The sequence below is a fragment of the Apus apus genome, chromosome 7, assembly GCF_020740795.1.
Source record: "Apus apus isolate bApuApu2 chromosome 7, bApuApu2.pri.cur, whole genome shotgun sequence".
In the NCBI taxonomy this organism is placed as follows: Eukaryota; Metazoa; Chordata; class Aves; order Apodiformes; family Apodidae; genus Apus; species Apus apus.
Window position 1 is genome coordinate 26,227,006 of NC_067288.1, and position 27,204 is coordinate 26,254,209.

The following is a 27,204-nucleotide window of genomic DNA, read 5'->3' on the forward strand; positions in this document are numbered from 1 at the left end:
GAACAAAAACAGTCAGTGATCATCTGAGATAAATTCGGCATGTCATTTCAGCCCAGAAGTAAGACATACACAAGAAGAGGTTTGCCAGCCTGAAGTGTAAAGCATGCTATTGAGCATCTACTTGGGTAAAGGACTTACACTAAGTTAGTGTGCTCTGTCCATCGGATGCATATGTCTGTCTTCTGTGTGTTTGTGGTCATCTTTTCACTCTTTGGCCTTGAAAACAGAGCACAAGCTAAAAATGTTTAGCTAAACCAAAGCACTATAAACAGTGAGCTCTGAGATTGCCATGACCATGCAACTAAAAATGTCATTATGTTTGAGGATATGCAGGAAGATACAAGTCTGTGAATAACTGTGTTACTTTCAAATATTTTCACAGAATCTGCTTTTTTCTGCTCTCCCCATGTCTTGTCTGAGGAGACAATTCATCGCATAGACACAAGTGGGCAACGTGTCAAGCATGAGATGTGGTTTTGTTGAAAGCACCCCACACTGAGTCAGGTCTACTGCAGTTCTGTGAGTGCAAGCAAGTATCACAAGGTAGCTCTCTTGCCAGATCCCTTCTCCCTGCAGTACTAGTGTGTCCTTTCAGGCATTACTGCTTAGGCCATTCCGGGATTAGCCCCTTGGGCCTTGTTTTATATGGAGACAGCTTGCTTGAGATCTACAGGGAATGGGGTTGAGACTGTATCTCTTTATAAGGGAAAGCAAAGCAATTCCTTCAGCTGGCCAGCTCCTGTACAAAAGCAGACAAATGTAGTTGTACCCATTTTGAAACTGGGGGGGAAATGGGCAGGATTTGTTTCACATGACTTTGAAAGACCCTGACTTCTAAGTTGTAGTGTTGATGATACACCTTTCTTGAAGGCACAGACATCAAGGGGTTCTGTGCCTCTGGGTGTACTGAAGGGATTACTGTAAAGTGACATGACACCTGGGATTGCAGAGGCTGGGCTTTGTGACCCAGGTGGCCCTGCCAGTTTTGCCTTGTGTTTTCCTTTTTGTAAAACATCTTCCTCACCCTCTCACTGAAACAGAGTGAAATTGTATCAACATGGACACAGCAGATTAGTTTTACAAGGTTCCCACCAGTCTGACATTCATCAGCCCTCTAATCTAATAGTAACACAATACCCTTTACAAGTACACGTTGAACCAGCATGGTTACAGGGCTTCAGGTTAAATTGATACCCAGGTCCTGCTTTCTACCAGCTGCTGATTGACTAACGTTATTTCTGACATTCCCAGGGCCTGGCAGCCCTCCATGGAAGGGTTAAAGGAAAGTTGTAAGCAATGGTTCTAAAACACTTGGAAGAATCTCACTGAATCAAAACCATTTCAGAAAAGGCTTTCTGCCAGGCAATAAAATATTTTTGATGGACTCTTATTTTATCATTACCCATGTAAGAAAAATGTATTGCAAGAATCCCAACACAATTCAGGGAAGTAATCATTTGCAGATTTAGTAGGCATTCTCAATTGGCAAAAATGAAAGATTTATTGTAGGGATGATGAAACAAAGAGCAGTTGTGCAAACTTTACTGAGCTGGATTATGAGAACATGCTTTTTCCATTTCCCACTTTTAAATGCCTTGGATGCAGTTTCAAAAGAAAGATCAAGATCAATTATTTAACGCTGCAGCTACATTGTACCTGAGTGTAGGATCTCTTCACACATGTTATCTGTACACAACAATAAAAGAAAGAGATCGAGGGAAGACACTGCTTTAGACAACAAAAGCAGACTTTGAAATAAAACTCATATTGTTCCTTGACTCTACAAGAGCTCAGGGATATAACTAGAAGACTCAGACAATGACAAATGTCTGCAATGTAAATGCACAGCCATTTGAAATGAAGCCCTTTTTTGATCCAACAAACACAGAAAATACAGGTGTCCCTTGAGATAGAATATAGAGCACCAAATACTCTATGATGGCAGTATTCTCTTTGAAAGCCACTGTAGAACTGAATAAAATCACTGTCTTGCATACCCTTACTCACATGAATAATGTTCTGAAATAGAAGGGACTTTCTGTCCAGCAAAGGTGCACAGTTTCACATCAACTTTAAGAAACAGGTGGAAGAGAAAGCACTTTGAGAGGGTCTTTTTCCTGTCTTTTCTGCCAGGCACTCAATGTGTGACTTCTGGCACTTTGTGGCTGAGCCATTCTGGGCTCAGGTACCCTGGTGTAAATTCAGCGTTTCTTCACAATGACATCAGCGTAGACAGGGACAGAAAGTAGCAGAGTGATTTCCCTTAATTCACTTCTATCTGGAACTTGGGCACAAGAGTTCTTACTGCACAGGGAATGCCATAGACAGGCAGGAGCTTGAAAGAGCCTTGAGATTCTCAGCATAAGGAACCACTAGAGACGCAAAATAGCATTATGGATGCATTACTTTATTGGCTCACTACCTGACCATGATTATTCACCCTCACTGTGCTCCAGAGATTGATTTCATTGAACTTGTGAGGAAATGGAGATCCAAGATCAAAATTTCCAGAAGTGCTCATGAAATTTCAGTAACTCAGTTACACACACTCTCGTCTGAAAGAAAGAGGACCTCAACTATGGCAGGGCACCTCAAAAATAAAGCTATGCAGAACAAGGGCCTGCTTTTGAAAAATCTTGCTCAATGCGAGTTGTCAGATGCCAGAAGGTCAAGTTTTGATATATTTAGTTTAAATAGCACATTATTTTTTTTACTAGGCCCACTGGACTAGTTGCTGAACAAGTGAGTGAGGGTTTCAGAATCTAAAAACCCTGTGCTGTGGAATGAGGGGGGGTTTATTTCTCATCCAATTGTTAAAGGCTGACTGTTGCTGGTTTGCCCCGAAGTAACAAACAAATGCATCAGATTTAGAATTGAGATCCAACTGCATAAATGACTGTGTAAAGTTTTTTATGTGCACTGAATTCCTCTTTCTCCCCTGAGACTATACTATACAGCCTCTGTGTTGCCTGCAAATGCAGATTAACATTTTTATTAAATGACATATGTTTCACTAATACAGAGTATTAAAATGCATTGGCCTAATAAGAAACATTAATGAGTATATTGTTGGCACCATTTTTAAACAACAGTTAATTTTACTGCTTTTTAATTTGACCAAGCCTTCTGCCAGGTGATTCAACCTATTTTTCCTTCTTGAGGTTAATCACTGTTCAGAATGGCTAAACCACTGAGCGTTTAGAACAATTGCATGCCATTTTTAATAATCCCCACAGAACACATACATAGATATAAAATAAAGCCAAGCAGTTAACCTCAAGAACACAACCACCAAGGCTCTGTTTAAAATTTTAGAACTTTCAAGCTCTCCCCCTTCTAATGACAAGATTAATAATATTCAGATGTAAAAAAAAATATATTAAAATTTAAAGGGGGGAAATCTTCTCTCCCTGCTCCTAGATATTAGATAACTGCAGACTGCCTTTGAGTCACTGAATGCAACCTACTTTCCCAGACCTCCTGGAGTCTCAAAACTCCTTGCCAGAATTATGCTGGACCCTGCAGAATTACAGTTTTAGGACCTGAATGCTGGATTCATCTTTGAGGTACTCTTGAGGTGTATTAAGACATTCCTATAGGAAGGAGGTAGTTCACAGTTATATTTAGTGCTTTGTAAAACTTAGGATTAGAGCTGAGAATGCATCTGACTAGTTGAGGGCGTATCACTTTATCTTTACTACTGTGCAGATTCATGTAGTGAAACTGATGGACGATTCATTCCCAGACAGGATGCATAGTGAGAAAGAAAACTTGTCACATTTTTGCTACATGGGAAATGGTGAGCTGCAGAAATCCTTAAGAGTTATTGCAAACCCAGTGCCTAGAGGATGGAAAGCCTTTCCCTTTTTGCATCTTCAGATGTGATTATTTGATAGAATTCATTGATCTGCATGGCAAAGAAAGTGATCTTGTGGTGCAGCTGGAATGAATTGGGAGTTAAGAGGTTGCTTGCAAGGTACCTTCAAAAGGTGATGCCCCATGAGAAGTTTATAGGTCTGTGCTGAGACTGGGGTTTGAATAAATCTACATGTGGAGTATCATCCAGAGCCAGGCCACAGCAGAGCTGGAAATAATTCTGAGTGCCTTAAAATGAGAAAGAATCACTACTTACTGAGTTTTGTGAGACAAGAGGATGAAGATAAAAAAAATGTGGTATCGAGATGTCATTTTTGTGTGCAAAATGGGCAAAGGGAAGGGAAAGGAGCCTAGCAGAAATCTTCCACAAAATCCTGGGAGAAGTGCCTACAAGTCTGTCAGCTAGACAGCATAGGTCACTACTAATTAATTTTACGTTTTTAGGCTGGGAATACTTTATCCTATACTATTTGACAAAGAACACGAATGACTCAGTGAGAACTACTTCTATGTGCCAAGCAGCACAGTCACTGTGGAGAACCATTTCTAATACAAAATATGTCCCCTTCCTTTAAGATGTCCTCTGTCAATCAGACCACTGTCATCTATTTTTGAAAAACTGTGGCTAGGATTCTGACAAATATCTGCTGCTTTGTAAGAAAGTGGATCATTTTCCTTCTACACAAAGTCATTTCACAGTTGAAAGTGTGGTAAAAAATATGTATTTCAGTAGCCAAATCAAAACACTGAAAAATGAAGATAAATAAGTCCAGGATGAGTTGAAATACAATTGCTTGGGGGACTGCATTAACAAAACAAAAACACTGAATACAGCACATGGGGAGAGCTTTTAAACAACAAAATAAAGCATCTTTGCTTAACACTCTTTCTTTCTGAAATTGAAAGTAAAATAAGATGGATTAAATACAGAAACATTTCATTATTTCCAAAGTAGTACATTGTTTAGAAAATGTCAATATTAACAAAAACCTACAGTCCTGTTCCCTGTTTCCCCATCATTTTGCTTTCCAAATTGAAGGAGACCCAGACTCAGTAATGGTTTTCCCCTCAAAGAGAGGAATCTCAAATGAGATTACTACTGGTTTGAAACAACTGGCATGGAATACCTAGTAAAATTTTTAATATAGAACATGGTAATTAATATCTATCCTCAAGTCACAAGGCTATCTGTTCCATAAAACACTATCTGCTTAGTCCTACCACTTTGCTTTCAGTAGATACTAAGGATTATTAGTGGAAATTATCCACTGTGAAAACCATAAAAGTGGTATTAATTACATTATATTCTATGGCAGTGAGTTTCATAGGATGAGTACCCACCATGTTGTGGTGATATCACTGTTACTATCCCATTTTGTTTCATACTTAAAAGACTGAATGAACAGCAATACCTACAGTGACCAGCTCTGTATAGATACACCAGGAAACCTTCAGGATAAATAAGTTTTAACCAGGTCCTGAAATACTTCATAATAAAAATAAAGGCTTGTGGAATTAAATGCTCTCATAGGATAAAAAACAATAATAAAATTTTAAAGTATGTATTTGGAAGCCCCCTCCATGGAACTTCCATGCTATACCTCTAACTACTATATTTCATTCATCAGATCTCTTCAATGTCCTGTGTAACATTTTTAAGGCACTCAGCTGAACTTGAAAACCATTCTGGGTACCAGCAGCAAAAGTTGCAATCTATTTCATGCCACTCAGACCTAACTCATATCAAACTGCTGGAAAATAACAAAAAAGGCAGCCAACCTTGCCTGATCAGAGCAGAAGTCCATCTGGCTCAGTATCCTACACCTTTTTCTATCAACCTGATAAAGCAGATGCACCTCACACAATGTCCCCAAGGTCAGCAAAGCCAGAGCCAGATTGGGAAGCTGATAATCCCTTGGGGAGGACATGCCGTTGCAGCTCAGCTCAAGAAGACAAGACTCCAGGCCCTAAGGGCACCATCCCCTTGTGCCCTACCATTGCACTGCACTAGGAACTGCAGATTTGCATTTCTGCATTACTGCACTGAAAGGTGGGACAATCCCACTCACAGGGGAATCCTGGCCCAATAACTTCCACAACTTTTGCCCTGCAAGACCTGTTAGTCTGGAGCTCTCCTGTGGACAGATGAGTTCAAATTCACCAACTGCCTTTGGGCATGAGCTGACCCAGTGCCAAGCCTAAAGCCATGTGCCAGCCTGCCCTCCAGTGCTGGTGCATGCTCAAACCCATTTGTACTGTCATGTAATTTGTAGTGGTTTTCGTAAACAAACAAACACTGCATTTTCACAAAACCACTGAATTGCTGTCTGCTCCTCTAATCAGAGTGGTTTTAATGCTGCAGTTCCTTGACAGTATCGGGAAATGCCATCAGAGACCTCATAAAAAGAGAGCTCTCTGGTGAGGCAGATTTGGTAGAATGGATGCTTCCTACTATTGACTTCAAAGGAAAAAAAGTGAGGCTAATAATATTGTCTTTAAAGCACTCCTTCAGCACCAGTGCATGACACCCTCTATTCCAAGAGCTGAAAAAACTTTCCAGACTTCCACAATGTTCCTTCAAGAAAGGCATGGAAACTTATTGTTTAGCTGAAGAAACTCAAAAGCAGGTAAGCTGGTGCATGCAGACCTATTTTCCCTGTAGGTGCAGGATTGTCCCTTAGCCTCATCTGTAGATGCAGCCTGTAGAGATCTCATTACTCCCCATGCATTGCTAGACTCATGCTCCCCACCGACCACAGACAGCACAATACTTGCTATCTACTGAGAACAGAGATTCCACACTCGTTTCCTTAGCAGCAGATGCAGGCATACTAATCTGCTTAATAGGCCCCTTTCTCCTGCAATCATAATAACCAGGTTGCTGCCTGTGAAGTGTTACAAATGTAGCCGAGCCTTCTGATGAAAGTTTTCACAGGGTTATGGTATGTCAAAGCACCTGCGTCAGAGATGTACAGTAAAAACAGCAGGAAGTTCAGCAAGACTGCTATCTTCTGCATAATCTTTACTAAAATGTGTTACATAGGTAAATTGCAAATGGTTAGTTTGTGTCATGCACTGATATGAACACAAGATCTACAGTGGAATGCTGGAATTGCCTCAAGATGCCTGTAGGCAAGTTACTTATCTCTTCTATGTCTCAATTTCCCCCTGTTTAATGCGGCACCTATACTGGCTCACTCCTAGGGATACAAAATAACTGACTACAAATGGCACAAGTGCTGAATTTCACTGTGCACAACACAGCACCCAAATCATTGCATCGAGACTATTCCCAGACTGAGTGTTTGCATACACGCAAGAAGAAAAGACTCTGCTTCAAAGTCTTAATCATCCAGCCAGGAGAATGATGTCATACAGATGTCTAGAACATACTCGGGAGGCATTTGTTTCCTTGAAATGCACGAACTAGAGCTGCTAACAATGGCTATTATCACTGTTCAGCTCCTTTCATGGCTATCAGTGTGTTATGGTACCCAACTGCAATAAACATTAATTGCATATATAGAAATTACATAAAGAAAAATATATTTTTTATTATGAGGGTGATGAAACACTAGCCCGGGTTGCCCAGAGAGGTGGTAGAAGCCCCATCCCCAGAAACACTCAAGGTCAGGTTGGACAGGGCTCTGAGCAACCTTGTCTCGTTGAAGATGTCCCTGCTCACTGCAGGAGGCTGGACTAGGTGACCTTTAAAAATATCTTCCAACCCAAACCATTCTGTGATTCTGTATTTACCTTCGATCACATCCATGGAGGTCTGTAATAAGGGTTCCCTGAGCATATATGCATGTAGTGGTGGAAGCTCCATTTTCTACTCTTTATGAAGCCACAAGAATGCAAGAGGATAAACTGATAAGCCAAGTATGGATTTGTCCAAATCAAACAATGCCAGACAACTAAATGAGCAGCTCTATGTTTGCAAGCAGAGGCTTAAACTGAGGATGCAATATCTGGAGATCAGCACAGTTCTACCCACCAAAGTACTGGAAGAACTGAAAGACAGCAAAAGATGCAGCTATGAGAAATTTTTTTTTTCCTTTTAAGTAAAAAACCATTTAAGCTTGCTAATTTTTGCTGTCTCAGACAATCAAAATTCCAATTGTCTGGGACATCAAATCTAAAAAAGCATGAAATTAATCTTCAGAAGTTAAAGTCTTAAAGGCATTGCATCATTATTTTCGTTGGATATATTTTTGATTATAATGCAGATGAACCCCAAATTTAATAAAACTAAAATAACATGAGTTAAGTATGAAACATAACAGGATATTGCAAAGAGATTAGGTAGTTTCCTTTAGACTACTTGCCGAGCTCAAGGAAAAAATCAAACTGAGGGACACGATGACGAAAAGGCACCGCTTAATTAGAATATTTAACAGAATATGAAAACAGAATACTCATAGTACCAGCTTTGGCAAGGAAACACAGCAAACAGAATACGGACCCGAAACATCAGTAGTTCTCTACACCAGATAATGTTTTGCCTGTCAATTGTCTGTAGTAAAGAAAGAAGCAGGCTAGCTAAATTTAAACCAGCTGTAACGATGAGAGTGTTACAGTTGGACTGAAGGAAGCTTACCTCATGAAAGTATTGTGGAAACTGCTGTTGGAAAGATAATAAAAGGATTAACTGCAGTTTTAGTGAACCATTTACTTTTCAATCAAAATGTCTCATGTATTTCCTGTTCTCAAGTAGCTTGAATTCCAAAATTCCTTTGTCTATTACAGTACATAGTAGCAAAGCCTGTCATAAGAAATTAATAATTTTACATGGAAAAGTACTTTTATGTCTGAGAGCAGGGTGCTGCTCACTGCTAGCTTCTCCTGAGCAGTTCAATACCTAGTCAGCCAGTAATCTTTCAGAGAGGAACAAAATCAAGGGCTTAAAAAGAAAGTACAATGGGTAATTGTGAACAGCGAAAGAAAATCTCCACTACAAATACCAAGAGATGTAAAGTTACTTTAACAGGGCTACAGCAAAAACGAAACAAAATCTCAGACCTCTATAGACACTGAATGAATCGCCTTCTTAATTTGCAGGAATAACAGCACAATTATTACCACATCAAAAGAAAAGCCATCATTTAAAATGACATGACATCACCACACAATGAAACACTGCACAGCAACCCTTGTTTAAAGTGGAATGGAATTTGCTGGGCAAATAATCCCCACTTGATATTAGTAACTTTAAGAAGCCGTGTTGCAGCTTTGGATCTTGTCCCTGCTAGATCAAGGACTTTTTAGGGTAGAAAACTAAATTAGCAAAGAAGACATATTTTTCATGTGCTCACTTGGATCCAGCTTTATTCCATACACCAGGTTGTAACATTTAATACACGGATACCTTTGCTGACAGTGGATGGGTCTTATGCTGGGAATAGAAGAGTTAACTGCAAGTTGTGCAACATAAAGCTCCTAATTCTGATTGGGCCACTGCCTGTATGGGAACAACTATGATATCTGCTCAAATAAAACTGATCTTCATGTACCTACAGGACAAGGCTATATACTTGTGCCATGAAGGCTGTCTGTAATATCAGATGCAAAAGTTTTGCCTATTCACATTGTTAAACTTTGAGATGTTATCAAAAGCTGGTTCTTTAATGCAAATTAACATAATTGAAAGGAGGAGATTTTTAGCATTTGCGTGATTTAACATCTCTGGTTTATCCGGTTTCCTGTAGGAATGGGAATGTAACATTAGAAATCTGCTATACAATATCTGTCAAATACACATTTTGCAGAAAAACATTCCCTCACCCATGGAGTCTATGGAATCTTTCAGCATCATAGTAAAGCTAATCAGAGTTTCTCATTTTAAGTATTTCCTTTAAAAAGTGTGAGATAAAGTGGAGAGAAGACTGATCTCTTTCCAAATGGCAAAACCACTAAAAGCAAAAAGTAGGAGACCATGCTTTCACAGCTTGCTTACATTTTGCTCGGAAAGAGGCAACTAACTTGCATTAGCCTTTGATGATTTATGATCAATAAGCCAAAGGTATTAATAGGAAGTTAAATTCCTTCCTAGTTTTTTAAAAATTGTGATTTAGCTACTTCTGGAAATAAGCAAGTCAGTTGTTCCTCTCAAAGGAAAAAGAAACAGGTAAGTCTTAGAGTGTTTCCATTTTATCTTGGACAACTTGATGGTGTTCTTTAAATATCTGCATTGTTTCCAATACTATTTTAGGGAATACTGACTGAACAGTGCAGACATTAAGATAATGTTTTTTATTTATCCAATGGAAGCAAAAAGATAATCAGGATGACCGCTTACAGAGAATTTTTTTCTCTGTAAAACATTTTGAATACAGTTGTTTTCTCCTTTCTCCCTTCCATAACCATTGCAGGCCTGCAAGCTTTTCCTTGAACAATGAAAAAAAGTAAGCTTTTTATATAAACATTCTTTCCTATTCCTCCATAGAAAGCTACAGCTTGCCACAGAAAATTTGTCATGATCTAACTTCCTTACAAGCATTTTCCATTATATCATTCTCTGAGCAAAACAAGAAAATAGACATATAGTCTAAAATTCTGCCTATCAAGAACCACAACCTGCTGCCATAACCATTCCCTTTGTTTGCACTTCTTTTTCTGTGTGAGTGTGTGTGTATGTGCCTGCACGCACACGCGTGCGCATGTAAGTAAGACTTTCCAAATTTCATGGCCCAATTTGGAAGCTTATGTCAAACTTGTTTTGCTTCATCTGTTTCAGTCAGGGACTTATATCATTGTTGTTTCAAACATGTGGAAAGCTTAATGGAAGTCATTAACTTTTATTTTAGTTTTGTCATATTGTCATCATGGTGGGCAGATGCAGAAATGGTGTTATTCCCAAGATCCTCTTTTTGGAACACTGATGTTGTTTACATCTTCTTGATCAGAAGAGAACAATGGTTTTTTACTTATTTTTAAAGCTCTGTTTTGCAAATTAAAAAAGCCCCCAAAACCTTTGAAAATGTAATTAAAGATACTCCTTTTATTCTTTTTAACTGTTTAAAATCCTTAACAAGCTTCTTCTTTTCTAAACTACCATTTGAAACTTTTGCACTCACAACTCTATGGGTTATTGTTCAGCTGAAGGAATGAAAAGAATTTCATTAGATGTGTTTTATGTTTCTTGATTAAAAATGTCACCCGAGGCTCAGTGACTTGTTTTACGTTAAAGGACTGCTGTGTGCTTTGATCATCACTTTATTAATGCTTTAATGAATATAAAAAAAAAATAAAGCACTGTATTAAAAGTTAAGCTCTCATATAAGGAAACTGAATCCCTTTTCCAAGAACTACAGTTTTTCTTACTCAAACATTTCCCTCTAGAATAAGGTTTTCTCTAATTCCCCTTTAGCCTGCTGCAGACTAAGTTACAGGAAAGCACAATAATTATATTGGAATAAGACTGAGAAGAGAGCGAGAAAGAGAGCAGAGTAGTATGTTTCTATTCAAACAAATATATTCCAGACTTACCATGCACTTGTTTGGTTTTTCTCCAGAATGAACCCTCATATGAATCAGCAGTTTGTAACGAGCATTGAAGGGTTTGTATCGGCGGACACAGCCTGCCCAAAAGCAAGTGAAGTCCTCTCCTTTCCGCTGGTCAATGTGAGTCTTTTCTATGTGTCTGACCAGTTCGTCTTGTTGGTCATAAGTGGCACTGCAGTCAATCCACCGACAGACCTGTTTGCCATTGCTCAGGTCCTGTTCGTCCCCGTCGCTGGGCTGAAGGGACTTCGGAGACATAGAGGCGTGTAAGTGAGGCAATGTCCCTGGAGTCTGGCTCAGCTGCTGGTGTAGATGGTAAGGGGGAGGCAGCCCCTGATGATGTCGGAAAAGGTCAGCAGTGGAGGAATAATCGTCAGCTGGCTCTTGTTTTAAGAAACTCACCTTCTGGGAGCTGTGCGAGGTGTTCTGATGAGGAATGCTACTACCATTCATCATAAGGCTGAGGCTTCCATTCTCCTCCACTTGCTGCATTTGTATCTGCTCACAGTCACCTCTGTCACATTCAGCAGAAATAGGTACAAGACATGCTGGAGGGGAGGGAATACTGCAAGGGTTTCCAGGCTGAGAGCAAGACTGTGGCCGAGAGGATTTTTGAGCACTGTGATGACTGATCTCCACAGGATGAGAGGAAATGCCAGCCGAATTAGTTCGCAGTCCATTCACACAGGTGACCAGTGACGTCTGGGATGTGCGGATGATAGCTGTAATATCGATTCCTTCAGCTGAAGACGGCACAACAGAGATGCATCTCTTCTTCAGGTTGCTTGTTTGTAGCCTGGCTGAGTGCTGAGGGGTGCCAAGTGACAAAGGGCCCAGGGAGGAGCTATGTTCATTATTAAACAAGTAGGATGAAAGTGAATTTGTAAAGCTATTATTCATTAGGTCTATTTCAGGATGCAGACTACCAGAGGCTCTCAGCTCCATCCCCTCTGTAATCCTCCTATGTGTGGAAGCCTCAGACAGAACCTTATAATCACTCGGGCATTCTTGTTTAATGTGCTGAGCTGGGTGACTTCCATTCAGGCATGGAGCAGCAGAATCTACCGAGTCTTGAAACCTGGGTGACCTGTAATACAGTTTTCATTAAGTATCACTAGCTACCACGGGATTTATGATTGTTGTATAAGACGCAACATTTGTTAAGCCCTTGAGAATGGAAGCACTTGCTCTCTGCTGAACATTGCCTGTCTAATGCAGCAATTACACCAAAAAATTCTGCAATGCTTCCTCTACAACCCTTGTATAGGCAGCATCGTTTTACACAGGATTAATTTTACACAGTGGGTTACGTACAGAACAGACAATCTCCCCTCCACTGCTACGGGCAGTTCATCAATCACAATCTAGGTTTTCAATGCATAATAGATCGGGCAAAACAATAGCTGAGACTGAAGTTTGAGAGCTTTGGGCATTTCTGAATTATTCAAATATCGGCGTTTTCCTCAGAGCATACTGGGAAAACTTGGCATTCTTGTTCACACTAAACAATAAATGCTAGCTGAGCTTTGCTTACACGTCAAGGAGATGCCTTCCTTTGCTAGATTAAAAAAGGAGCAAGATCAGTGGGGAAAAAAGGAATATAAAGAAAGAACAGCTCACTTTTAACCAGTGGGCTGAAGTCAATGAGAGATCAGCTGAGTATTTACTTCTAAGAGGTCTACAAAAGACAACTAAAAAAGTGATTTAAACTGGCTGCCTATGTATTCCCATTTCCATTTTTCCTTTTAAAGTCTACATGGTTCTGCAAATCCAAAGAAGATTGTTCTGTGGAAGTTATTTTTAATCTTCGGTGATGTGTGCCAAATCCAATCACTCAGGAAGTGGAATCTCAAGGAACACCACACAGACATTTCAGAAAATGCATTTAGGGAACATTTCCTTCTAACATTTTCTTCCAAGCAGTTGGCAATTGGTTTATGCCTTAAAATAAAACATTTTATTTCAGCTATAAATGTTGACTGTGGATGACTCAACTGTGTGGGGTTTTTTAGGATCAGTGGGTGTTGCTTACATATCCCTAAAGCACAGGAGACCTTAACCTATGGCTTCATCATGCAGAGATGTGCCAAGATGAGGAAACAGTACGTCTATGTGCAGGAAAGCTGTACCTGAACTAATAAACCCTCCAGAAAGATGCTCCATGGTTCTTATCTTGACGTGTTCCATTTAAATGAATGTTATGCTTTTTTCATGCTAGCACCACAAAAGCTGAAGAAAACCTGGCAGTTTAGCAACTTGTATGTAACATCGCAGTTAAGACAAATCTGACACATTTTAAAGCATTAAACACGTATGCATAAGGTATTTTGGACATACACGTATGTTAAACTGTGCAGCTGCTGAATAAACTGCATTTATTTTACAACTTAGATGATTTTATCACTATTTTTCCACTAATCCACCACTAACATTAATATGGGGAGCTAGGATGACTTCTAGCACTTCCTTGGTAAAAGCTCTCAAAGAACTACCGATTAGAAAAAACAAACAACCACAACAAAAAGCTTAAAAAATACTTCCTTCCCATGAAATCAAGGTTGTCAAAAAATTACACCTGTCTGAGGCACACAATTGGCAACACTGCATTCACTAGTGACATGTTTGTGAGCTCCAATAGTTTGCAGCCAGTAGGTCTTGATATAGAAATGAAATTCCCAACCATTCATTGCTATAAAAGAATCAGATCCTACATTTGCCACCAGAAATTTAAAACCAGTACATTTGAAAATTTTAGAGGTTTCCATAAACCATTAGTTATAATTTCTCCCTTTAGGTTTGCACAGTTGGTCTCAGGGTAAAGTTAAAGCACCTGGTTTTACAGATGGTAAATTTTTAAAAAACCACACAAACCCAACAGTATTCATACATAATTTTTTAACATTTACAAAACCATATGTCTGTAAAATATCTGGCAATAAGCATAAGTACAAAACTTTTCTTGCACATGTTTGGGAAACCCTGCCCTGCTCGCTGATAGTTTCATTGCTCAGTAGAAAGTGTGCTATTTGACACTCATTCTGAGAAAGATTTTACAGCATACCACGCCAGGCACAGTATTTCCTATTACTTAGTTTCTTCTGTACAAGAACTCTTCTAAATAATTCAGTTTGTATCATAGTTTAGTGGTCCCAAAGCCTCAGGCTAAAGAAAACACAACACTTTTCTTACATCATATAAAGCTAACCCAAGCCTTACACTTCAGCCTGTGATAATTGGTGTCAGATTATTAAGCTTTATGTAAAGCTCCCATCTTGCCAGAAATCCATACAAGGAGTTCAAGCTGGAGTCAATGCAGAGTACCTGCAGGATGGATACAAACATCCCTCTCCTGAGAAATATTAGGGTCTCAAAACTTCCAGGAACATCGATCTGCAATTCCAGCATAAGATCTTAGAGTCAGGACTGTATTGCTGTGAAGCTGCAATGCAGAATACAAGACATACAAAAGAGGGGAGTTTTGACCAAAGGGAAAGCTGGAATACCTTATTTCAAAAGCAAATGAGATGAAGGCACTGAATTAATGTACTTCCCATTGCCACAGCTGTGACTTAGCCATGCTCTAATGATAAGCACAGGCTACTTGTGCAGATCAGAAGGAAGTCTTTTCTGGGAGCTGCAGTTTTCTCTGTAACATTGTACATCATATACCCTCTGTTAGCTCTGCTGGGAGTCTGGCATTAATTCAATTTCCTAACGTTTGAATGTTGGGGTACTTAATTTCTAGGTTGCATTACTGCAGACTTTCTGTATTCCTGGCATAGTTTTGCCATCGCTGTTCTAGGGAAAGCTCTGCCTGCTCTACCTAGTCCTGAGGGGAGTGGGGGAAGTGGGGGCACAGAAACAAAACTAATGAAAGAGAGAAACAAGGTGTCTGGCATCCAGCTTGCTGAGTGGCTTCTCTTGTACCCATTGACTATTTCTTCCTGTAATGGCATCTTGCTGTTACAGCCAGGGATCAGATTCCAGGGCTGGTACACATAGGCAGTGCTGGCCGTAAGGATTTCACAATCTCTGGACAGTAGCAAAATCTAAATGCATATGAAACTAACAGCCAATAGGCGAACAAGAGGGACAAAGGACAGGAGGACAGCGAGTGCAAAGGACGCTGTGTGGACACACAGATCAGCAAGGAGCAGCTCTGCGTGGCTGCCAGATCAACAGCCCTGGAAGGGAGTGGGGTCAGCAGGAGAATATATCCCACAAACCTCTCTTCACAGGGAGCATCCCTGTACCAGCATGGACAGTTTGAAGCAACAGAATTGCTGCCTAAGCACAAGAAACCAGAGTGTGAAGCCTTTGAAGAGCAACAGCAGCCTCTGAGAGGCTATTAAGGCAGTGTTTCCAAAGAGATTCCCTTACGTGGTAACTGGAGCCAGAGCACGAGGCCAGTAGCACCATGCCAGAAGTACTGCAGTTCTCAACTGCCCTCGGAGGAAAAGATGACTGTATCTGAAATCTCCAGATTATTTACAAAACATACATGCCTTCAATTGCCACTGTAAATGAGCAGTGATAACTGGCAGTTTTTAAAAGCTGGAGGGGATTGTTCTGCTGCAAACCCAAGGACCCTTTGCAACACTATCTGACTGCTCTGATGTCTTCTCCGGGTTTTATGCGCCAAGCACCGAGCACAGTGTGGGCTGGGTTTGCTGGGTCTGATAATGGATTGTTTGACAAAAGGCCAACATTAGCTGTGGGATGGCTCCAATTGTGGTAAGGAAGGTATTAGGACTTCTCCAGTCCCACACACTTTGCGTTCACGGATAGCATGTAGCAGCAATTATGTTGCACAACTTAAAAGTTATTAGCTGAGTGGGGAAAAGGGGCCAGGAAGGAAGAAGGAGGATTGTGATTCTTGGATTAAGACAGTCATCCCTAGAATACAGTTTTCAAGAGAAAGTGATTCAGGGAGAAGCTGAAGGGGATAACAAGTTTCAGTGGAAAAAAAAAAAAAAGGACAAAGCCAATCATAACCCCAAATCCTAAGGAAGATTTTGGATTGCTAAGGGAGGTGCTCTCTGGTTTTGTTTGGGTTTTCCTTGGACGTTCCATATCCTAGAAATGCAGGGCGGCTCAAAGCTCAACCCAGAGAGGCTGCTGGAATTTCTGTCTCCCTTTATAACTGTGCTGCTCACTGGAGCTGAACAGCACAACCTAACAGAGTTTGTCCAGACTTCTGTGTGCTCCAGTATCTGCTCATTCCAGCATTATTCCTCTCACCTATTTTCTAGTGAAGACTGAAATCTGGGAAGATGGAGAGCACCCCTGACTTCACAGGAACCTGACAGGGATTCACCCCACCCCAGTTATGTTCTCCTGCTTCCAGATCTTCAGGTAAAGAACACCTTTTGTGTTACTTGCTCATCAAAAATCTTTACCATCACGACGACCATGAACAAAAATAATCTCAACTGCTGTCCACCTTCTCGCAGATGCCAAGGTTTTGTTTCTGTACCATGCATCTCATGAGCAGCACAGTGATAAAATTAAGACACTGTGTCTACAAGGTTCATAGAACAGAGCTGGGTATTGCATTTACCTTGCCAATCCCATGCAGACAGAAGTAGGACATACAAGCAAAGCACGATGAGTGGGACTCACAAACCCGTAAAGGAATGGAAGGGTCCTTCAAGATATTCTCCAAACTGTTGCTTAGAAGTAGCAGAGCCTCAAGGCTTTAGACCATGCTACAAAGCAAAGGGAATCAGGCCCATCACCTGCTACTTTCTCATGTTAGGCAGCAGACAATCCTTTATGTTGTTCTGGGAATCCTCTTCTAAATGGGGGCTGGAAGGGGCTCAGATTTCTGAGGATGGGTACTATGATGCCAGGTATGCAGGTATCTGTCATTTCCTCATTATACATTTTACAAAAAGGTTCAAAAAGATCTAAGCAGAGTACTCTCTTCCTCCTTTTGTTTGCTCCTGCCCTAATTATCTTTGTTTCACAATTATCCTCACTGACAGAATAAAAAAAGTTTGGTAACTTCCAGTCCCACATTGGACCATAAAGAAACTAGGAGGGGGCAGACTTACATCCAGCTGCAACAGCTTCTACAAATATTTGCAGCAATAGTAGAATATTTTTTTATAAGGTATGGATATTATTTGTCCTATTCAAACAAACAAACAAACAAAGTTCTTTCCAACTGCTTGCCATATTACAGAATCTCCTCCTCCTGAAAACACAGATGTTCTTACTCCACCAGTAAATGGAAAATTTATAATAAAATCAGAAACAGTCAGATTTCCAAGACCGAGCTACAGGCCATATTTCCTCTTGCTGTGACTGTGGACATTTGGGCTTCATAGTTCCATGCGCAGAGTGCCAATTATTCCAAGTATTTAAGATAAAGGCTGCAACTTTTTTGAGGTTTTTCTTTTCTACAGCTCTTCAAAAAGGTCAAGATTATTCCGTATTATATCCCCTGCCAAAAAGCAGTGTAATTAAAATAGATGGACAGATTCTAATTTGTAGCAGGCTTCTATTCACAATGGATGTCTGTTTAGGGTACTTGTTTAAAATCTGGTAATGTTGAATTTGTAACAACAACAAAAAAATAATGGAGTTGTGTGTTTTCATATAATTAATTTATAGCAAATGTTTAAATAGAGATTCTGTTCATAGCATATCCAACTACAGTGCATATATCAAAACCAGAGACCAAATTTTCACATTACGGCCTTAGAAGCAAATACTAAGGATGTGGCTGTATGGGAACTTTGAAAATACTTCATTAAAGGAAATGCTGAAGAAATAAAAGTGGCATTGTTTTCCTGTAGGTTGGATGGTGGCATGCCAAATCGCCATATGGGAGACATTGGTTTGAGAGTAACTATCATCCCTGCCTTCCAGGCTGCAAGTTGGAACTAACATGGCATTGGGGTGGAGGTAGAGAGGAGGCAAGTGTGACCCTACTTAAGCCCCTGGCCAGACTCTCATTGACTTTTCAGCACACTGCAAGAGTCCCCAGAGAGAAGTTGTGTGTAAACTTCAATTCAGGGGGCAGTGGCTCCATACACAGTGACTCCTCTTGGCACTGCCTTGGACAGTTGCCTGTGCACAAGTGCATGTCACTGCAATGCGAACCTGCAAAGGTGATTAAATCAGCATCCAAAGGACATCCAAAATAATGTAAAAGCCAAAAATACCATTCCAAATGTAGCACCCACAGATGCTACAGGGAAACAGTTCTAACAAAGAAGCTCTCCAGCAGACCTAAGTATATCAGCCAATAAACCTTGCAGTAATACCTTATATCCGAGTGTGTCAAGTTCAGCTGACCAACATGAAGCAGTCTCTCACAGGACAGTGGGTGGTCTCGCATAAGTGGGTTTCCTGCGTGGATGAATAGACCTTGTCTGCAGACAGGTACCGAGCTACTTGTCATCTCCATGTCCATCATGTTCTTCTTCTCAGAGATCAAATTACAATGATTGTAGCCACCGTTCACTGTCAAAAAAAGAAAAAAATAATCATAACCCTTTGACTAAGAACCCTCTGTGTTCATTATTTTTGCTCATTTGCATATTTTGTAGGCTTATTTTGGATGTCCTTGTAAAATTCTTGTAAATTATATGGCAGTGGAAATAAAAGGTTCCACAAGGAAGCAAAAACTAATTGCAAAGCAATTTGGATCTGTGAATTATGGTTGTTTATTTCTCTTCTTAGGTTTTGTGGCTATTTTACGCTTCATAAACTAACTAAAAAAAACCTCTGTTTGATAGCTTGCCTTCCTACTATGTATTTTTATGGTAGAGTCTTGTCTGTGTTAGATTTTGGAGAGGGATGTTTCAGAGTTCCTTTATTTTCAAGGAAAGAAGCTCTCTAAAAACAGTGACGTCAGTCAAGTTTTTCTTTGCAGACAATTATCTCTATGATTATGACTTTAGATGGGCATGTTTCTACTTAACTGTCAGGTCAACAGTGTGAAAAAATTTTCTACAGGCAAAGTGACTGGAAAGATAAAGCTTATGCGCAGTTTCATGCAAATCACTGATTCTCACAAGCATCAAGGTTTGTCCTTTACTTAGGTGTTATAACACACAATTCATCTCACCATAGTTTTGCTCTCTATGAGTTTTGCACAGACATCATCTACGTCATTCAGCCATCTCAAAATGGGTGTTTTAAGATGGACTTGCACAACTGCAGGACATGCTTTCCTCACCCCCTTGACGATAAAAGGCACTTAAAGAACCAACTACTGAGTACCTGACTTCTGGACAGCTGCAGTTGAGCAAAATTAATCCCTCTCAGTAGCCATAGGACTTAAAAACATCCTCATCACAAATAACCTGTTTTACATTGTTCCCAGATCTGGTCCTTCTACTGAAACCCATCCTGTACCTGCCATTGACAGCACAACTTCTACTATTTCAACACTACAACTTGCAGTGTTATCCAGAGCAGGTATATATATCAATAGAGAATCATTCAATGGTTTGAAATTTGTCTTTCTCCATCTTTCTTATAAGCCCTCTTTACCACAATAAGGTCTCCATGGAGCATTCTCTTCTCCAGGCTGAACACCTCCAAAACTCTCAGCCTTTCTTCACAAGAGAGGTGTTCCAGCCCTCTGACTATTCTGATGCACTCCGGTGGGCCCACTCTAACAGGTCCAATTCCTTCCTGTACTGGGGGCCTGAGAGCTGGTCACAGTGTTCCAGGTGAGGTCTCTTGGGCATGGAGTAACAGGGGAAAGTCACCTCCCTCGACCTGCTGGCCATGTGTCTTTTTATGCAGCCCAGGATATAGTTGGCTTTCTGGGCAGCAAGCACTCATTGCCAGTCTAAATCCAGTTTTTCATCCACAAGTGTCCCCACACTGTTCTCTGCAGGGCTGCTCTCCATGAATTCATCACTCAGTCTGTACCAAGTATTACACCCATATTATATAGGTATTACACCTGTATTATAAAGGTATCATAGAACACAATTAAGCAGATATCACACTAGCTAGTTAATGATATTTTCAGTACAAAAGGGTAAGCTAAATTGTAGTGATTAACTTCTGCAGTTTTGTTATTTCTTTTATGAAGTTTCAGAGATTATGCTCGTTTTAGTCAGTTACTGCTTCAGCACAGCTCCTCAGAACAAAGGTACCCTTAGCATATACAAACCCATTTCCTCTTTTGGACAGCTGATAATGCTTGTGGACTTGGCAGTGTTAGATTTACAGCTGGACTCTATGATCTAAAGGTCTTTTCCAACCTAACTAATTCTATGAGTCTACAGTTCTAATCCTATGGTAAACGCAAGTGGGAGAGCCTGAGCTGCCATGGTCCTCTATAATTACAGTCACTGAACGCTTTGAAAGTGATGAGAATCATGTTCAGGGTTTTGGTGAGTATAAATGAGAAGAAACAGGTGACTACAGAAGGCAAAAAAGTCTGTGGTAACCAGAGAATTTGTGAAAGGGATCACAGCACAAAAGTCCATTCTCCTCCACTGGCTGGGGTCCATAGCCTCCCCATCATGCTCCACGGCACCATTGTAATAGGGAAGACCATGGCAGATGAAGACATAGTCCAGGCAGGCATCCAGATCCATAGAAAAGAGTGGGTACATGTGACACCCAAATTACAAGTCTCATGAGGCATTATTGTGACATTTCCAGAACAGAATTCCCTGTTTCCAGTGAAAAGTTTTCAGTGTTTGGCTTGACCATTTACTTATTTGATTTGTATTTTTTTAAGAAGTCAGAATCTTTAAAATTGGAAAAACAATACCAGTTTTTTCCTACCCAGCTCCACCACAATACCAAGGCATGTGATAAGCCTTAGGAAGGGCAGGCCAGCATTATTTTATATTTTTATACTGTTTCATCATATATGTTCTAGTCATTTCAGATTTATATTCTGAATTCCCTGATACTCTGACATTGTTCTGAATGACTCTGAAGAGACTACGAAGCTGTACAGAAATGCAGCACCTTTTGGCCTGCGCAGGGCAGTCAGTTCTATCCCGTGGTTTTGAAATGAGGCATTTGATGAGATCACTTTGGGTGCCTTTCAGGTTATAGTGGGTGTTTGTGACCATTAGCTTGGCCCTGCTTGCAATTAGAACATGAACAATCCTTACATACTCTGGAGTCCACAGCTCCATCAGGCTTTATTCCATCCCTGTTTTGGCTGTATCCCATCATGATGCAAGTTACTTCAGGGGTAATATCTACCTTAACAAGACTGTATAATCAGACTTGTGGTTGTTAATTTGGATCCATGAATCACATTTAAAAGGTATCTAAATACACTGTTGAAAACTGGAGAAATAAGTTCTATACACTTTTAGAGGCCACATCACTAAGAGAAGCTGGTAAATCAGTTATAGCTACAATACCCAATTCACAGTTCCTCAATTTTTCCATAGCAATATATTCAAGATGTCTCTTCCCTTCAAAATACTGTGGACTCTTAAAAATGTTTAAGATTTATACTGGACTCAGAAACACTATTGTTCATTCCCCGAATATTACAAGTCTGCAATTCATTAGGGTTTTCTTAATATGCATTTTCTCAATTTTATCATATTATCAAAACACAGAAACTTGAGGCTTCCACCAAAGTTCAGCAATACCAACTGCAGCACACACTGATACCTATTTGTGTGAAGATGGAGATTTCCTAGAATAACATGAACATTACCCCTGTGCTGTCAAAAGTTATTATCTTCTCCTGTAGCTGTCAAATCAGAAAATACATTTTCTCCCTGCAAAGGAACAAAACACTTATGCTAAATCTGTGAAGTGATGTGTGTTTCAGCCAATCCATCGTGTATTTGCCTTCACAAACTACCTTACAGATTTAGTAACACAAGTTAAAAATTTCTTGCACAACACTGCCTTGAGTGAAGTCACATATGCATCAAAGCCCTCAGAAATGTGCCCAGCACATGGGAGCTGTCCCTTGTTTGTCATTGTTCCAGCACCAGGCTCACTTTTTTTCCCCCTCACAGCAAATAAAACAAGAACTGAGAGATGATCTCTGAACACGGACAGACAGAGTCTGTGTCCAGCTGTTCAGGCACATGCAAAAGCAAATTTGTTACCTCAGAAAAAAAAAGGAAAAAAAGCCTGGTTTACACCAGCGTAACTGAGAACAGAATCTGGCCCTTTGACAACTGGCTGTTTTATACAATATTAATATCACTGGCTGGCACACACAAGATTTAAGTATTTTCCACGTCTGGAATTAGATCTCCTCTTTCACTGGTATCGAGGGGCCTTTAACCTACATACAGTAACTTACCAATAACAGATGAAAAGAACACATACTCCCTGCCTTATACGAGAGGGTTCACCCTGCTTTCAGTAGAAACATAGCTATTTCATAAATCTATATAAAAAACTAATCCTAATTTACAGAGAGTAAACCTAATAAAAGCAGAATGGTTTCCAGAAGGATCTTGTGCAAGTGGAATCCATCAAGGTAACTTTTGTCATTTTCAGTGCTGCAGCTTTAATTTATATCTTTACATTTAAATGCTTGTGAAGGGAACGGGAAGAGGTTGATACAGTAGTGTGCAAAGGCTACAATCAGGCAATTCCTTCCATATGAGTAATCAAGTTAGTTCAGTTTTCAGTATCTTGCATTGTTCCTTCCCGTATAACTGACTTTGGAGGAGTTTTTCCTTTATCTGTGGCAGATTAAGTAATGTGAGAATTGGTCCCATTGATTGTGATGGGGCTACACACCTCAGGAAGGATGGCTCACACTGGTCAGGATCTACATTGCTTGCTAGGGGTAAATCCTCTTAGAGGAAGCCAGCACCTCCTAGCACCAAAGGAAACCTGTCTGTGTAACAATGAGATCAATATGTAAAAGTACCCCTACTAGAGGGCAAAAGCTCTCTCTCTTCCCTGGGAAACATCTTGCTTACCGTTCAGGAAGGCTTCACTCTTACTGATGAAATTAGGTATTAAGGCTGTAGATAGATAAGAGCAAGAACCCACCGAAAGGGTGATTATTCAACAATAAACACATGCTGCAGGGCTTTGGAGTTTACCTAATCAAGGCCAATAAACAAATAACTGAAATGATGTATAATTGAAATGACTCACATTCAAAATAGAGATAGATTTGAAATATTTGCCTAATGTACTTAGCTATCCCCAGAGCATTGTGGGTTTTGCAGCGAAGACCAAACTAGGTCATTTGCTTTTTTTTCTTACTGCTTTACTCCCTATAAAAAAAATTTGCCATTCTTGGTTTTGTTTGGATGCGATGTCCAAAATTTACCACGACAACACTGAGAAATGGAACGCTGTTACTGGCAGCTGGATGAGTCACGTGAGACGAGTGAAAGACCAAACAGGACCAGATTTTCTCAAACAAGTGAAAATCATCCTTGCTACAAGAGGCCATCAAAGCCCTCCACTGAGAGGAAAAATATTAACTCAAAAGGTGCCAACACAGCAAAGCCAAGTATAGTAGGGAAGGTACTGCACTCACACTCAGCATCCCATTCCACATAACTAGAGCTGAACAGTCTCCATTACTGTGTGGCTGGAGTGACTGTCACAACTCCCATAAAGTCAGTGATTTAAAAGCATCAAGAGAGAGGCATGGCACTATGCTGCCTGCTGGAAGGCTCAAATGAATGAACTGAATGCTTCAAAACACAGAATCTTCAAAATGATTCATGAAATGACAGCATTTTCATAATTTTCAACAACAAAAAATCAACACTTTCTCAAAGTTTTTTATGCCTATTATGCCATTCTCCGTTGTGAATGGGAGGATCTGTCTTAATCCTACATCAAGCCTGAGGGGCAGAAATGTAGCATGAAAGCCAGAAAATAGATTCTCCAGTTGTTGCAGAAGGCAGGTCAGACTGTGTGATAGGAAAGGCAGATTTCCTATGCCTTGTGAGAAAACATCGTTTCTCCTTTAGTTTCAGTGAACCGTTATTAGAAGAGATATGAGTTTGGATCTAAGTTTTTCTATTGTGGGGACAGCATAAGAGCAGGGAAGACACTTTAGAAGTGGGCTGGTGTAATTATGACATGTACGACATTACAGCCTTAAGCAGACCTCACCCACTTGTAATACTGTTACTTCCACTTAGGTGGTCAAGCCCATAACAAGATATCCTAAACATGGACTTCCAGATCTTGGCCCACAGACCCAAAAGAGATGTTCAGATCTTTTCTTGACCTCTTTGCAGTCATTTGCACCATCTAGTACACAACAAGCCTCTAGACAATTGGGCTTCTCACCACTTGAAAGAGGAAAGTTGTACACTTCAAGAGATCTTGGCAATAATTTCTAATTCAGTACAAGACTTCCAATAACATTTTATCATTAAAGATTATCCTTTTTTAAAATCACACAAATATGATGTAGTCCCAGTTTGTCCAGCCATGACTGTTTATGTAGATAAATGTATGCTCACAAAGCTTTGTAAATATTTTTTGTTATTACAAGCTATAGTTTTACCCTGCGTATTTCTGGCAATTTCTCTCTGTGCTTTATCTCTGTGCACCACTAAGTTTCTTTCCTGAGATTGAAAAAAACTGTATAGTGAGAGTCAGGTGAAGACCCACGCTGTCCTACATTTATGTGTCAGGACAGAGGTGACAGATCCTCTGCCTGTTTGAAAATAAGCACAGGTGATAAGAATCTATAAGGGATCAGTGTTAACACCAGAAGCATGCGAAAAGGTTAGAATTAAACAGAGGATCTCTTTCCTCCAAGTTTTTTTGAACCATGCTATAAAATCCTGTAACAGAAAAACTTATTTCTTTACTTTCATATTGATGTGTAAGTGAAGACAGAAGGGCTAAGAAAACTCTTGTAAACTAAACCAACCAAGCTAGTGAAAAAATTGTGGATTATCAATCTTAAAAACTTGTGAAAGATAAATATAACCCATGTGTGTCTTTCTAGTAGATTCTGGACCCTAAGTGTTGGCTACTTCTATATTTGTTATTTCATGTTCAATTTATTTTTAAAACAAGTTATTTGGAGTGCCTTTTGTTTCTCTTCTGTGGAATTCCTTTTGCAGACTATACAAAATATTTTAAAAGAGTGAATGCGTAGGGTTGGTACCACTGAATAAAGAAGTGTGATTAATTTTTTATCAGTCTAACTTAAACCAATTTGAAAACATCTCATTAGTTTAGAGATTTGTAACCTTTTAACCTTCCAGCATGTGGCAAGATACGGCTCCTATATTTGGTATTTTAAATGCAATCTTGGAGTCCAATACACAGGTGAAGAACAAACTAACAATACATTACATCTTTCACTGCTAAAATGCCTTGCAATGTTATGTAGTTTAGATTTCCAGCAGAGACCTTCACAACACTTTCTGAAGTTAGCAAGCATGGCTGAGATTCAGGAAAACACATGCCATGTGCTCAGGTTCCAGTGACTTCACAGCCTGAGTTGATGTTCTGAGTTAAGCTCTAGATGTCTAAGAATATAACCATTTTAGGCAACAGTGAACTGATTGACAGAGAAATAAAATAACTGTCTACTACTACAAGGAGTCTTTCACTACACTCAGGTTTGGAATGCAACATTCTTGGCTTCCTATTTGGATCTCAGACTTTTAAATTATGTCCCCAAACAGAGCTAAAAGCAGACTGAAAATGATCATTGCCCTCTTTTGTGACAATCAGGACAAAAACTTTTGCAGCCTGACATAACACAGGTCTTGTCATTATATTCATTGTTACAGTCTCCTCAGCTTGGAATCACCTTTTGCCTGTTGCCAGGCAATCTGAAAAATATTGTTCTCAGCACATCTGGCCTTTTTTGTGGTCAGTTATCCTTCCTCACAGCTTGGGTTAGTAAGAGGGGGAAAAGACATTAAAATAAATGTTTTAGGAAAATATTAAGCTCAACAAACATTATTTTAATTAAAAGGAAATCCTTAAACCTTCCTAATGGGCACTTGGAGAATATAAGCTCTGTGCAATTAAATTTAATGTATTTCTTTTTCTTTTTTTTAAGAAGACTGTGTTTGGAATAGGTTTAATTCTCAGTATTTCTGATAGGTAGGATATATATTTATGATCCTTCTTGTCCTGCCAAACACGAGAGCAGGGGTATCTCTGCCACCTTATGAGTTTAAACACATTCAAAGGAAAACACAAATACAGCCAGCGGCCCCCTTCTCCTTTCCTGCTTCTCCACTCATCTCCATTTCCCTTTCATTTCTAAGATCAGTCTGAAACCCTCTCTTCCACTGCTACCTTTAACCCTCTCCAACCTGTGCCTTCCTATCCAGTACATGTTCCAGAATGCCACAGATGCATGACTGCCACCACACTGCACAAAGCTGGCTCTACCAAATCCACTTTACTATTTAGATGCACAAGTTTTAACCCTAATCGAAGCTGGTCACACTATCTGCGTACCAGACAACTGTATTTTTCAACGGGAGCAACACACATAATCCACTGAGGCTGCTGTCAGTCTGTCTGGTTTAAACTCCCAGCTCTCACACATCTGATTGATCAACAACCTGTGGTCCCAGAGATCAGCAGAATCAGGACAAATCAACCTATGCCCCTGAATAAATGCCACTGTGCATACTGATGTAAGATTTAGGACAACTCTACACCATTTAGGGTTATGTACACACTCACCTGCCCTTGTCCCCTTTGGTTTGTCTTTTTTGTTGTTCTAAATGGACACCAGCAGGGTTTTCACAGCAGCCTGTGGTTAGACAGAGCCTGTAGGTTACAAGAACTCCAGAGTGACTCTCTAAAGACAGAACTTCACACATTTTGTTAGACAGAGCCTGTAGGTTAGAAGAACTCCAGAGCGACTCTCTAAAGACAGAACTTCACACA

At 40.0% G+C, this 27,204-nt stretch overlaps 1 protein-coding gene across 3 annotated transcripts in view; it reads right to left on the reverse strand.

Moving 5' to 3' along the window:
- The window catches only part of GLIS1 (GLIS family zinc finger 1), a 194,458-nt gene that overhangs the window by 85,276 nt on the left and 81,978 nt on the right, over positions 1-27,204 (reverse strand). For all 3 annotated transcript variants that reach the window (XM_051625623.1, XM_051625622.1, XM_051625624.1), the window contains exons 2-3: positions 18,654-18,852; positions 11,365-12,466 (exon numbers count right to left, since the gene is read on the reverse strand). In XM_051625623.1, coding sequence (XP_051481583.1) covers positions 11,365-12,466; positions 18,654-18,852 — 1,301 coding nt within the window. The remainder of the gene's footprint in view (positions 1-11,364; positions 12,467-18,653; positions 18,853-27,204) is intronic.